General features: G+C 38.7%; 1 protein-coding gene across 5 annotated transcripts in view; it reads left to right on the forward strand.

Moving 5' to 3' along the window:
• The first annotated feature begins 6,888 nt into the window (after positions 1-6,888).
• epha3 (eph receptor A3) overlaps positions 6,889-13,428 on the forward strand; it is a 109,938-nt gene continuing 103,398 nt past the window's right edge. For all 5 annotated transcript variants that reach the window (XR_014906973.1, XR_014906974.1, XM_085375091.1 and 2 more), the window contains exon 1: positions 6,889-7,047. Coding sequence is in view for 3 of the 5 variants with exons in the window: in XM_085375091.1 (XP_085231217.1) it covers positions 6,954-7,047 (94 nt within the window). In the remaining 2 variants the exon portion in view is untranslated. The remainder of the gene's footprint in view (positions 7,048-13,428) is intronic.

The following is a 13,428-nucleotide window of genomic DNA, read 5'->3' on the forward strand; positions in this document are numbered from 1 at the left end:
TGCGTGACGAACTCTGTATTCCTCGTCCACACCTAAAGGCAAAAAAGGAGTTTTAAAAAATCTCAGTTTTTGGTGATTTGAAATGCCGTTTACGTGTGAACGAAACAGCTGCATTTTCAAAAATACCCGTGTAGGTGCGGACGTAGCGTAAAAGAGTTAGTAGTTTGTTTTCTTACTACCTGTAATTTATTGCAGATTACTTGTATTTGCTTAATTGTTTACTGTTTGAGGTGTGAAATAAACCGCAATGGAGCAAAATATGGGTGTGTGTGGTTGGAGGATGTGTTTGTACGTGCGCTGGGGGGGGAATTTTTCTTGTAAAACAAAGGGGGGCCTAGCAAAAAAAGTTTGGGAACCACTGGTCTAGACAACAACAGCAACAAAGATGCACCAATGAAAGTGACAAGTCTGTAGAGCCATTAGCCAATTAGCAGCTATTATGGAAGCTGTGCAATGTTGATACACACTCACGCGCACAACTTCAGGGCCTGTACTCTATCATCTGTATAATTAAGGTGCTTTTCTCCTGAATATTTTAGTTAAGTGTCTCTGCAACAGTGCAGCAACAAGCCTTCTTTGAGCTGTCTTCTCACTGAAGTATGCTGCTCTCAGAGTGAAACCATTAGAAATCACACAGACTACACAGGCGTGATTACAATTATTCATTCGATAACATTATGTTGGTTAGACCTTCACATTGAACATTTTTACACTGAGATTTAAAATGCAATCTAACTACACTCTGAAAGAATAATCAGTGGAAATACAGACTTTTATTACTGATTCCTTCTAAATAGTTATTGTTTATTAAAACTAAATACCAGAGATGCAAAATGCTAAACTTTTCAAGTAAAGAATTTTAAAAAGAGTGGATTTGTTTAGGAAGTGGAGTGCACTGCCGTCCAGGTCTCATTTGGCATAGTTATAAAACCTGTCTTGGGGGGGTGGGAGGCATGTGTGTTGGGGTGTGCAGAAGTTTAATCCTAGCAGATGGAGGAGGATTGGTATCCAAGACAATACTGGCAGAAGGAACGCTATAGGGAGTGAGATGGGAGTAAGGACGCTGTCCTTCAAAGGTTGAATAAAACTGGTTCTAATATGAACACATTGTTGTATCAGGACAGAGCCGTCTCCGCGTAGCCCACAAAACACAACCCTTTCATTCACTTGAGCTAATTATCTCAAGCAGTATTTGGCCTGAACTCTTATGTTGCAACACCATGAAATGAGTTTATTATTACAGTAAAATTAGTGATCAAGTGCTTCACAGGAGGGTTTTCTTTTCTTTTTTTCGCCTGTGGAAACAATAGATTTTTCACATATGAAGCCAAAACAGCTTTTCAGTTTGAGTTGAGTTGGAGATAGCATGCATATGATCATTATTTTACATATTTATTTATTTTGCGTATTATAAAATCATAAAGGAGTGCAGAAGTAAATATAATTGGATTAGTTATGGATTCATATTCATTAAATTTCAAGTACATGTATCATCGGGGCAGTTTTAAACATTTACAGCCAACTCCTTGAATGTCTCCAAAACACAGTCGAGGCCGTGCGTGTGTGTGCATATGCATGTGTGTGTGAGAGAGGGAGCAGAAAGAAAAAAGTAAAAGGAGAGAGAGGAAACTTTCTTTCTGAGTTTCAGAAAGAAAGTTTCTGTCAGCATGTTTGGATTTTTGTGTCTCCTCGTGACAAAACCTCAATGCCATCAAGGAGATCATGTTGTTTCCTCGCTCTCTAATTACCGGCTCTTATGGTCTAGCCTTGTTTAGTTTAGTTGTCCTACAGTAAATAAACCCTTATGTCAGACTGTTTAGTTTCGAGCAATTCTTTAGCTAAATATGCTGCCAGGTGGGACTGAGTTTTTGTGTACATTCTTTTAGAGGAAAAAAGTATCCACATGTATGTCACTGTGTTCCTTGTTGCTAACGTATACGGTAGACATACATGAGTAAAGCTGTTAGCTGTAGCAAATTCATGACGGATTTGCTTTCCCAAGGGAGAATCCTCAGGCATGTGGGAAGTTATGTGTTTGTCATTTTGCTAGTTAATTAGTTTGAAATGGTCTGTACGCAACAGCAACACAAGCCGCTCTCTGACAGTTTACGTCTGTATAAAACTTAATTGCATCAGCAAATTATTTTGAGGAAAACCAATTACTTTTTTAATGAATCTAATAACAAAATTCCTTTAACTAACATTTTCATAAAGCCACACATATGCATCAGTAATATATTCATTGACAATATCTCTTTTTACATTTGTAGAAACTTAAGAAAAACGGAATATATTTGAAATCTTTTGTCATCTTTCGGCTTGGTTAAGCTGTGAGAAAGATGTTTATATTGGCCCAAGGCATGTCTTATTTATTTGATATTTAAGATTACATTTATTTTCTTAAACATGAAGTGTTTTTGTCTCGCAAATCTAACCACTGAGGGAACTCCCAGGTTTCCTTGTTTGGTGAGAGTTGTGCAACTTGTGCACACCTGACATCCACTCCTTATCACCCCCTGCTGACAACATAACATGCCAATGCATTCATTCACATAACAAGGTTAACCAGCCAGCAATTATGTTGCAACCAAATGTAATCATAAGTGAAAAAAAAAGAAAACAAAAAGTAGGGAACAGGTTTGACCAACAATACCCACTTTGGCTATGTAGTCAGAGAAAAGAGGTGAGAAAGAAGAGGAAAGACAGAGAGAGGCGGGAAATAAAAATAAACCATTTCCACACGGTTTCATTTACAAGTAACTGTTTTTTTTTTTATTAAAAAAGTTAAAAACTAGCAGAAATTCCTTGTCTCAATAAAAGGTAATTGAAATGTCATGTCTCAAAATACCGAAGGAAAGACAGAAAGGAAGGAAACTTTTGCACATGTTTACTTTATATGGGATTAAAAAATGCATAAGTGCTTCAGAGGGTTAAACACACCAGTTCTTTCTGTCTTCTTTCTGATTTTTTCTTTTTTTGGCATCATTCTGTAACTGATCTCAAACCAGGAACATCCCCTGGACAGTCCAAAGCATTCGCTTGCAGCAATTTTACAAGATTGGGCTGGAAATTGTTTATATGTCTTAAGCAATACTTTGAATAGAGCAACATAGCGTTGTACTGCAGTATTGGTCCTTTGATTTTAGTTAAAGACTTATTGTCTAACACTGGTTTTGTGCTACATGAGTGGACACAGATTTAACCGATACTTGCACCAAAGCAGAAACAAGCCAGTCAAGAGTCATGCAGGAAAACATAGGAAATTAATGATAAACTGAAGAGCATGCCGATTTCTGCAAGAGCTCCATATAGTTTGAGGTTTTGTTGATGGGAACTGTTTATTGACAGTGTTAACAGAGAACAATAGTCACATTTAACAACCAGTCTTTTTCCTATTTATATCAAAACAAACTCACGAAACAACTGAAAAATCTGCCCCAACATGATTTATAAATTTGGCCTTGTCACCCCCACCCACTAAAGTGTGACAGTAGAGGACATGATCATGAGTGGATGTGGAAAGACGCCTTGCTCTGCTTCACTCTGTCATGGCTGGTCATTCAGACTTATCAGAGCCATCTCTCTCTAAGGGTAAGAGTGGGGGGATTTACCACATGAACCATAACCCAATTATTCATTGGTGCAAATCCAGGAAATGGAGGGGCAGTTGGGTTTTTGTTTAGTTGTGTAGTTAGACACACTCAACTGAACACATTCTTCATACGATAAGAGTGAATGCTCCATGTGTGATGCTGTAATTAACGTCTTTTCCCAGCATAAAGATTTCCTTTCCTTGATCTTAGATCACAGACGTTCACGGGGAATTGGTTGCATCTGTGAAAAACACGAAGGTTTTTGTAATCAGATGCTTCGACTCCCTTTAATCAACTTTTAATAAATTTGACACCATCAGCAAATTCAAGACGGGGAATAATCCTGTCTATACTACGTTGTTTTCAGTACATTCAAAGAAATATTGCACCTCCATTCAATTTCTGATAGCAAGCTGACACATGGTACTGTCGAACAAATGTTACTTTAAAAACAAATATTAGTATTTCTCTTTAATGGATGCATAAAATTTTTTAGTTTTGTTCTTCTAGTCCACATGAGTATAATATTGTAAATAATCCTTCTAAGAAAATAAAAGGATGGGGGGGAAAGGGTGAAAAGTTGTGGTGCTGGCAATGGTAAGAAAGCCTCCGTGGTATGATGTTTGGTGTGGGGAGGATAGTGTTACATGCCAGCAGCCTGCTGGCTTCTCCTCCTGCTGTACGCTGTGCGTATGGAGGAATGTGCCGTCTGAGAACCACAGGGAGGAAGAGAGTACTGACAGCAAGCAATAATCACGGTCAGCTTTTCTGTTTGTTTGTTTGTTTGCATGTATGTTACTGCATAAGAAGGCCAAGTCTTGGAGGCTTCAAAGCTGCTTCTAAAAAACATCTGTTCTATGAGTTTGGAACGCTAAAACAGCCTTGTCAGAGCACATGATGACTTACAATTGCGGCTTTAAATCAATATTTTCCTCCATCTCATACTGGATTGTTCCACTGGCAAGAGTTCAAGATGGACAAGCGCTCATTGAGAGGGGGGGGGGGGGGGATGCTGGAGTGGATAGATGGGAGGCACCCATTGCATTCTTTCAATTCACCACAATCAGAAACAGATTTCCAGCAATTAGTCTGAACTAACTTGCAGGTTTATTGACTAAAAACATAGTGACAGTGCCTCTCAGACGACCAAATGAAAACGATAACTACTAATTGTGTTTGACTGTCAGAATGAAGATCCTTTAAATGCCAAGTTATAATCTTAGTCACTTAGAACTTGAATTTGTTCACATTCTTTTCATTCTAATGGGAGTTTGCCATTTTTAATTGTGCTCTTTTGTGGCAGCAGTGACTTTGGTGTCTAAAAGAAATAAAATCCTTTCCAGATTTGAGTATAATTCATCTAATATTCTACAAACATGCAGAATGAAAAAAATAAAAGGAGATTCTGCTGTGAAGCTAAAGCCTGTAAACTGTGAGCCCAGAATGACCATCCTTTGAATTGATTGCTAGCTGTGGGGCCTCTTGTATTAATCTCTTTCAGTGTGTAATAAGTGAATTAGTGGGATGTAGAAGATGATGTATGACAAAGGCTGGCATGTCTAAAACCTGCTGTAAATCCACATGCCACAGTCACTTAATAATGCAGTCAGAGACCTCCTGGCATCATTCTTCACTGTATCCATTGACAACCTGAAGCTCATAAATTTCTCTGGTGGTTTTTTAAGCTGACTGCTAAGTTATTATTGTTTCTAATATTTGGGTTAAATATACTGCAAACTAACAACTGATTTACCGAAGGATGGTTTAACATCCTACAAGCTACATAACTCACTGAGCTCGACAGATGGCGAAATTAAAACTGCTGTCCTTGATTTGCAGGATTGTGTTATATATGCAATAATTTAATGGCGCAAATGTTATTCTAAAGCTGTGAAATCTGTAGGTTTGTTGACATCACATTTAGCTGTGTGTTCAGTGGTTTGTTTTAAAGTTTAGTTTAATTCAGTGACTCCATATTATTATCATTACTTCAACTGGGTACTATATTCCTTAGCAGCCTTATTTGTAAATTAAACCTTCAATAGAGGCTAAAACAATATTTATTTTTATTTGATTTAAGATGAATGTATGACAGGATAAAAGATATTTCATCAGTAAACTGATAAAATGATTTATATTCACAAGCAGATATTTCAAATCCAAGTGAAGCGGCATTGTTTCTCTGTGTGTGCTATGTCCTTTAACTTTTCCCATACATCACAAGCCTTCAACCCCCCACCACAACAGCTGGCGTCTCAGCAAGTGCCATGACGTTACACTGCCACCCCAGCCTTTCAGTATACGTCAAGTATTGTGGTGTCAGGGGCCCCTAATGGCCTTCAAAGTAAAATGCAGACAGTAGAACGAAATACACATACGACATATGTCCTTCAGCACAAAGATAAATAAAATTTCATCCTACTGTGGGTGAGTATTACAACATGGAAAACAGTATAAACAAATAGGTATTTTGGTTCTTCAGAATTATATGTTTATATAGTATGAATTATAGGTTAAACATAGCTAGAAGCTTAAATATAATATAAATTTGTCAATGTTATATTACAAAACAGCCGCATAATATGACAAAACAATTGTGTTTGTACCCTTATTTAATAATCCTGTGTGACTCACTGTTCTTTTGCACTTTTGCAGTGCTTTACAGTTTTTGCCAAAGCAGGATTGACACCATAACATCATACTGTTGTCTGCCCCAGTTTCCAGTTTAAAAACAAGAGGTCACTAAAAGTCAAAGCTTAAACCAAAACGAACAAATAAATTAAAGTATGGCCTTTAACCACAGACTTTATGTTATTTATATATTTAATAAATAAATAAAGTTTCTCATGGTGCTTATGTGGCTTTGTTTAAACACGGGCTCACACTGCATTTTCATTCATAATAGTAACTGAGCCAAATGTAATCCATTATGATCAGATATTTTGGGAGAGAATAAACACTCTTTAAGTGTAAGGAAAGATTTGGTAAAAGAAAACATAGTGCAGACTGTTGTTTCTAGATAAACCCATTACGTTTATCTCAGCCCCTGCTCTCCATTCGAATTGATTCATGTTACAGATTTCGGTGAAATAGACGATAAAATACGCTGAACTGCTGAATTCGCAATTCTTTTTCTTTCTTTCTTTTTCTTTTTTAAAGACGCCTGTGGTAGAAATTCTAAAATGACCTGTGATGAACTTGAACGCTGTTTTGATGTACGTAAGACTCTGTAGGACCCAGCGGAAAACTCCTCCAACCGGAGGGAGACGGAGCAAGAGAGAGTGAGAAAGCTGAGTGGGGAGAAGACGCTCCCAGATTAGTCAGTGGCTTCATGGAGTTATGTGTCTCTGATCCGCCGCCATGGATTGCAATCCGCGATCACTCCTTTTCGTTTTACTTCTTTTGTTGTCCTGCGTTATCCCCGCGTTTCCCGTCTTCTATCCCCCCAATGAAGGTAAGGGAACTCAGGCTGCGGACATGTGTGTTTGTGTGTATGTGCGCACTTGTGTTTATGTATGAATGGTGCGCTACGGCACGTATCGCGGTCAGAGCTGTGCGCTCGTCGAGGGCTTACTGTCTAAATTATAGTCTCAAAAATCAAAGGACTCCAGAGCGAATCACGGTGACACCGGACATCACCGATAAAACTGGATCAGATCGCCAGCAGATAGTAATAATCAGAGAGTAAACTTGAATCCAAATCCGAACAAGCCAGACAAGGTAGCGCGATTTCCGATAATTTGGCTAAGATGACTTAATAGTTTTCAAATAGAGATGAATAAACTAAGTGATGTCGAGACAGCTCCCAAAGACGCGTGATTGTGGGACGAATGGACGTAAAGAAACTCCGATATTTGTGTTTATATGAGATGTGCGTGTCTGTCTGTTTTACCCAAGAATCCATTTGGGGTAGACGCCCCAGTTACTGGGTAACTGTGAGCTTAACTCAGTTTTAAGGCAATAAATAGAATATGAGAATATTCGCATAGTGCGTAAAAACGTGGCTGCTTTTTTAATGGGTTCGACTCGAATAAAGATTAAGTCTATCTTTGTGATCATGTAAATCTGCAGTTTCACGACTTTTTTAAAAGTTGCATTTAAAGCCGATTTCATGATAAATGAGCGACAAAGACGTTGCACTTTATCTCTCTTTAGGTCTTGGTCGCTTTCTAGGCGAATATAAGCTTGTGGCAGTATTTTGAAGCCGGGGCAGAAAAAGGCTACGGTAGACACGTCCACTAGCAGCACAGTCATTTATTCAAACATATGAAACTAAACTACAAACAATAAAGAAAGGGAAAAAAAAACCTTTACACAACAGAGGGAGGTTTGGTTTGAACTTTGTAAATTATTGGTTTACATCCTGACATCTTTAAAACTTTAACATGTTCGGGTCAAAATGTGTGTATGTGTGTGTGTTAAGCAGGGGCAGTAAATACAAATGCACTCTGAGGATGAGCTCCAACCCTTAGCACTCCACAAGAGACAGAAAAAAATGTAATTGAGTTTATTTTTAATGTCCAGTTCTCTGTGGTTTATGTCACATCAAGTAAGGATAATGTTTAAAGTTATTCTGGGTAAAAGTCCGAAAGAAAAAATGAAAAATGAGTCTGTAAATGTGAATAGAACCTATTAACACGATAGCCATCTAAATGGTGCTTTATGTGAATTATCAGCACAAAGGTCTCAGTTTAGGATACCCAACAGTTTAAACCTTAATGGCGAGAAAGTAATGGAATCCGTCCGTATACTGTAGATGTTTCAGTTTACACCACAGTAATTGAATGTTCAGAGACAAACCCACCCCGTGTAAACTTCCAGATCAAGGCTGATGTTGTTGGAGAAGTTTGGAAAGTTTTGGACGTTAGTTTGTAGGTCACGCCAAAGGATCTGTTTTATAATCCAACGATTATCAAACTAAAAGTTTCACTTGTCGCGCACTTAATAAATGAATTAATTCATCAGGCCAGTCACATTTCAGTGGATTTTCTTCTGACCCTATAAGTTTTGTGATTTCTTTTAAGCCATCAAGCCTAAAATCAATGTTTTCTTAACGAAAAATGTTTGTGGAATGTAAACCATTCATTTGATGCAAAAAAAAAAAAAAAAAGACTGTCCCCTTTTTTATGCACAGCATTCGGTGTCTGGGAAATATATCTCCTTAGTTGTTAACGCAATGCAAGAGAGCATACGATTTAATTTATGGTGTTTGACACGAAGGCATGGGTCGGGAAAATGTGCAGTTCTGTGGTGAAGCAAAAAAAAAAAAAATAATAGAAAAGAGTCAAAGCCACCCAGGCCTAATGCAAATCCACATATAAGCATTTGATTGAAAAATAAGACTGGTGAAGTTTTAGTTTGGCTCACGATGGTAAAAAAATAAGCAAATACACATTGACCCTAAAAAAAATACACACAATTCCACTGGTAGGAGTGTGTTAGTATTTTATTGTGCGTTTGGAGGAAAGGGAGAAAGTGAGACGATACAGAACGCGGAGTGAGTGGGGCGGGGGATAATTTAAGAGTTTAGGATAAACGTGTAATTTATACGAGTGAATATCAGAGAGAAAAGAAACGATGAGAAGACACACACACACACACACACACACACACAAACAGATAAACTAACTAAACAGTTTGCATGTTAGCTGGAACAGGGAAAGTGTCAATACAATGAAGAAATCAGGCAATTACGTTCGCCCTCCAGAGTCATAAATCAGCCAGAGAGTGTCAGTATCGAGCTGCCTCGTCTATACAGCACATTGTATAGAAATTCATATAGACTTGTACACCACAAATATGAAGACGACAAAGACGTTTTGAATCACTTAAGCGCTGTTTCTCCGGTTCGGGTTAAAAGTTAAACAGATGGAAACACACGTCTGTTTTGGTCAACTTTGACAGTCCTCACGATGAAAGAGAACTCATATCGATCATTAATTTCTACAAGTAACAAAGTAGAAAAACATAGTAATTTACTACAAACCTTAGAATGAGCTCCACACACATTTTTTTCCGTGACACAAAAGAAAATCAGAGGTATAATCACAGAGTATATATGCACTTAAAGGGCTTTCTTGGATCTTTCTTAATCTTTATTTAGATCATAAACTTTTGCTTTAAAAATAAAGCAGACAATAAACACGCTGGAAAGCTGTACCAATTTTGAAAATACTGATTTTCATAAACATAATGTGACGAATTCGAAGACACTCTTTTTTCATGATCTTTTACGTTGAACTGTAGGTCACTGTTTACACGACCGAAACATAACGTCACTTTTACAGGCTTTATTTTTTATTTCACGCCAATAAGTTGAAGGTGATAAAATCTACCCTGGCGCAGAGATTATAAAACAGTCCACTTGACCATGGGGGGCTGTTTGTACGTTTAAAACTCGATGGCCATAAAAACATCTTCTGTGACTTCGCTGACGTCTTACTGTAGTTTATATAAGCTATCAGTAAATTAGGAAATGAATCAAGTGCGTTATAACAAGTAAAGGAAAAAAAAAAGCATCAGTATAGAAAAGAAACCTCAAGTTTAAAAGGATGACGACAAACTTATGATGTTTTCCTCGCGTCTGTATTTCGTTGAATTTTCCGTCTCCGCACCGCACCTCAGCAAGCATTTTTATTTAATTTTACTGTGTGGTTTTCATTAGGTCTTAATGATCCCGTAAAACTTTAGGGAAAGTTTAAGGAAATACAGAGAAACGCCCCAGTAATAGATTTCAGCGGAGAGGATTCATTTTCACTTTGAGAAGCCTTTTAGGAGACTTTGTGCTGACATTAGCTATCCGATATCGTTTAAATTCCACATAATTAGAAGAAAAAAATATCTAAAGTTTCGAAAGTCATTAGTTTCTATGATGTGGTGCAGCATGTCCTTCTAGGTGGTGTAATGCTGGCTCGCTGCGGGACGTCCGGAGGCCTCTGGTATTTTTAGTCGGCGTTAGGGAGGCTTGGCCCGGAGAGCCCGGCTCAGCAGTCCCGCTGGGGCTGATGTGCGTCTCAGAGCGATGGTACTTTTCAGAGGGGATGGAAATGTGCGCAGACGCAAAATACCCCTCACTCCCGTCCCCATGTATTCTAAATGCCTATATTTATATGTGTATGCTGACCGAAGGGTGTCATCCTCATTTTAACGTTTCATCTTCAGAGTTAGGCGAAAAAAATCCGTATTTAGGGAGACTACATGTGTAGATATACAGTACGTGGTCATGGTGTGCAGGAGTGCTCTATGCCTTTATGTCTGTGTAAATTATATGAGAAAGAAAGAAAGAAAGAAAGAAAGAAAGAAAGAAAGAAAGAAAGAAAGAAAGAAAGAGAGAAATGGGAGCAGAGGGGCTGGGCAAGCAGCAGCAACATCAGACAGAGCGACTCTGCTCTTGAATAATTCATAATGGGAGGTGAACACTTCACCCTTTAACACAGACACAAGTCGCTTGCTTTGCCTGCACTGCGGCCTGCCAACCTTCAGATGCATGGAACCAGGCTGCAAAGCATCATCCACTCTTTCAAATAGCAGATATTGATAGATAAGGACATGTGTTCTATGCTATTCTATTATGGAGGAAGCTGATTCTTTGGTCATGCCCCTCTCCTTAGTCTCTGACTGACTGACTCTTCTTTCTCCCCTCTAACATCAGCTGTGAAATATGTGGCTGCAGTGGAGAACTATTTCATGAGATTTTGTATTGTACAGTTATTATTTTCATCTGAGCCGTTACTCATGGTAACACTGGCATCAGAAAAAGTACCCTTTCTTGCTTTGTTTGCTACAGTGTTCAACACATAATATGCCAAGCGATATAGGTCACCAGCAAGTGAAAAAAGGATGTCTTCCATTCCTCGGGGCTAGGGTTATGAGTGTGGGCGTTTGATGGTGACCTTAGTTTGCTTTATATATTGATTCACCTGTTTCTACCTCTGTGATGTTTTGCTCCCTCCCAGACAGGCTGGCTGAGTTTGCTATTAATACTCGTAGTTCCCGTTTAGAGGCACTCCCTGTTGGGGCAGGGGCTATATGCTTGGCTGACGCTAGCTTGCTAACTGACTGTGTGTGTGTGTGTGTGTGTGTGAGAGAGAGAGAGAGAGAGAGAGAGAGAGAGAGAGATTGAGCGAGAGAGTAAAAAGACTGTCAGCAAATGTTGATGTGTGCACTTGTGTTTGCTTGAATGCGCATGTGTGAGAAAAACTGCACGTTTTGGTCAGGTTCTACAAAAAATGAATGCATACAGTAGATGTGCGTGTCCATGTCCAACTACATCATGTGCTTGCAAACGCTTTCCTTTGGAGGATTTCATGTGTTGGCATCATTTGACTACCTCTCAGTATATAGCGTTTTTTGTGTTTCAGAGTATCTCAGTTCTTCTTGCTTCTTAGTTGAGGATGCGTCCTTTGTGTTTGTTGTGCTTTGCATGTATTTGTGAACGTACATGCATTTGTGCGCATGTGTGGGTGCTGATTTCTTCAGCCAAGTGCAGCTGGAGGGGGCTTTTTACTCCTGCGATATGAGAGCTGTCTAATTTTCTGCTCTCAAATTCCCTCACTCGGCTCAATTTGAGTGTTGGGCTCGGCTCGTTGAGAAATGTAAATTGGAAGCAATGGCCCTGGATGCTGAGCTGCTATTATCTGACATGAACAGATAGCTTCATTAAACTCTAATATGAATGTGTCCACTGCCACTCAACTGGCTCAGCGGTTTAGCATGACTGCAGCTCAGGTGAACATCTATTGTGTTTTGAGTCCAGAATAATAAATCTAGGTGTTTGTGTCTGCCTTTCTATGCTTCATTTTAAGGTCCTTTTATGCCACATTGGCTGATGTTTACCTGATAAGTCTGAAACAAAGAATCACTTCCTTCTCCAACTTTTTCTGTAGTACAAAACAACAACCCATTCACAGAGAAGTGAGATCGCTTCTTCTTGCAAATTTAGATCCCGGTGCTTGACAGGGGTAGATTGTGTTTGACTTAAAAGGCTTCCCTGTGAGCCAGCGGTCCATCATGACTTGATAAACACTTGATATGTGGACATTCTTGCTTACTGAAGCCTTGCACAGGAGAATGAAGGAAGAATGCATTCTTCATATTCTCACAGTGAATAGAGTTACAGCTGCAGGGCCTCTACTGCACTGCTGCTTCACTTTGCTGTATGTGTCCACTTGCGTTGCTAAGTGTTTGCTACTTGTTTGAGTGTTCAGAGCTGTCGACTGCTTTGCTCTCAACGGGATAAGTAAAAAGAGGCTGAGTCAGTGTTGCTGGAACTGATGAAGTGTATTGCTCTTTTTTTCTTTATAATAAATGGTTGTCTGTCCTTTACTTTTTTACCAAATTCACATAATCCTAAGCTACATTTTCTATTGCACAGTAACATATTAAAAGTATAATGTGTCCCAATTTAGCCCACTGTAGGTTTATGTGCTTTTTTTCTCCACCATACCATTGCTTGTCAGAAACATTATATTTAAGCATCCTATTTTTCCTCAGTACTGTTTGAAAAACAGGACTAAAAGGGATTAACTGTAAATAATTTACGTCATGAACACCACCAAAATCTTTTTGTGTATTTTATTCTAACTACATAAATTGTTGTTTGAGGTGAGAGCACTAAGTTTTATTAGTCTGAGCTTTGTGTCGCTAGACAGAATCTATTGCCAAATTGCTCGTGACAGTTTGGTTGCTGAAGTGGGGCATCCTTTGAGCATAAAGCTGCCTTCACATTCCTCACTCCATGTGTCATGACCCATGCTGACAGTTGTATTCAATGACAATTATTCACTCCACAGCCAAGTGTATACACTAAGAATAGAAAATGCTTCAGCTCCTTTTA

The sequence above is a fragment of the Diplotaxodon limnothrissa genome, linkage group LG16 (assembly GCF_057381915.1).
Source record: "Diplotaxodon limnothrissa isolate DT_005_m linkage group LG16, D_limnothrissa_male_GT1.1, whole genome shotgun sequence".
NCBI classification, from domain to species: domain Eukaryota; kingdom Metazoa; phylum Chordata; class Actinopteri; order Cichliformes; family Cichlidae; genus Diplotaxodon; species Diplotaxodon limnothrissa.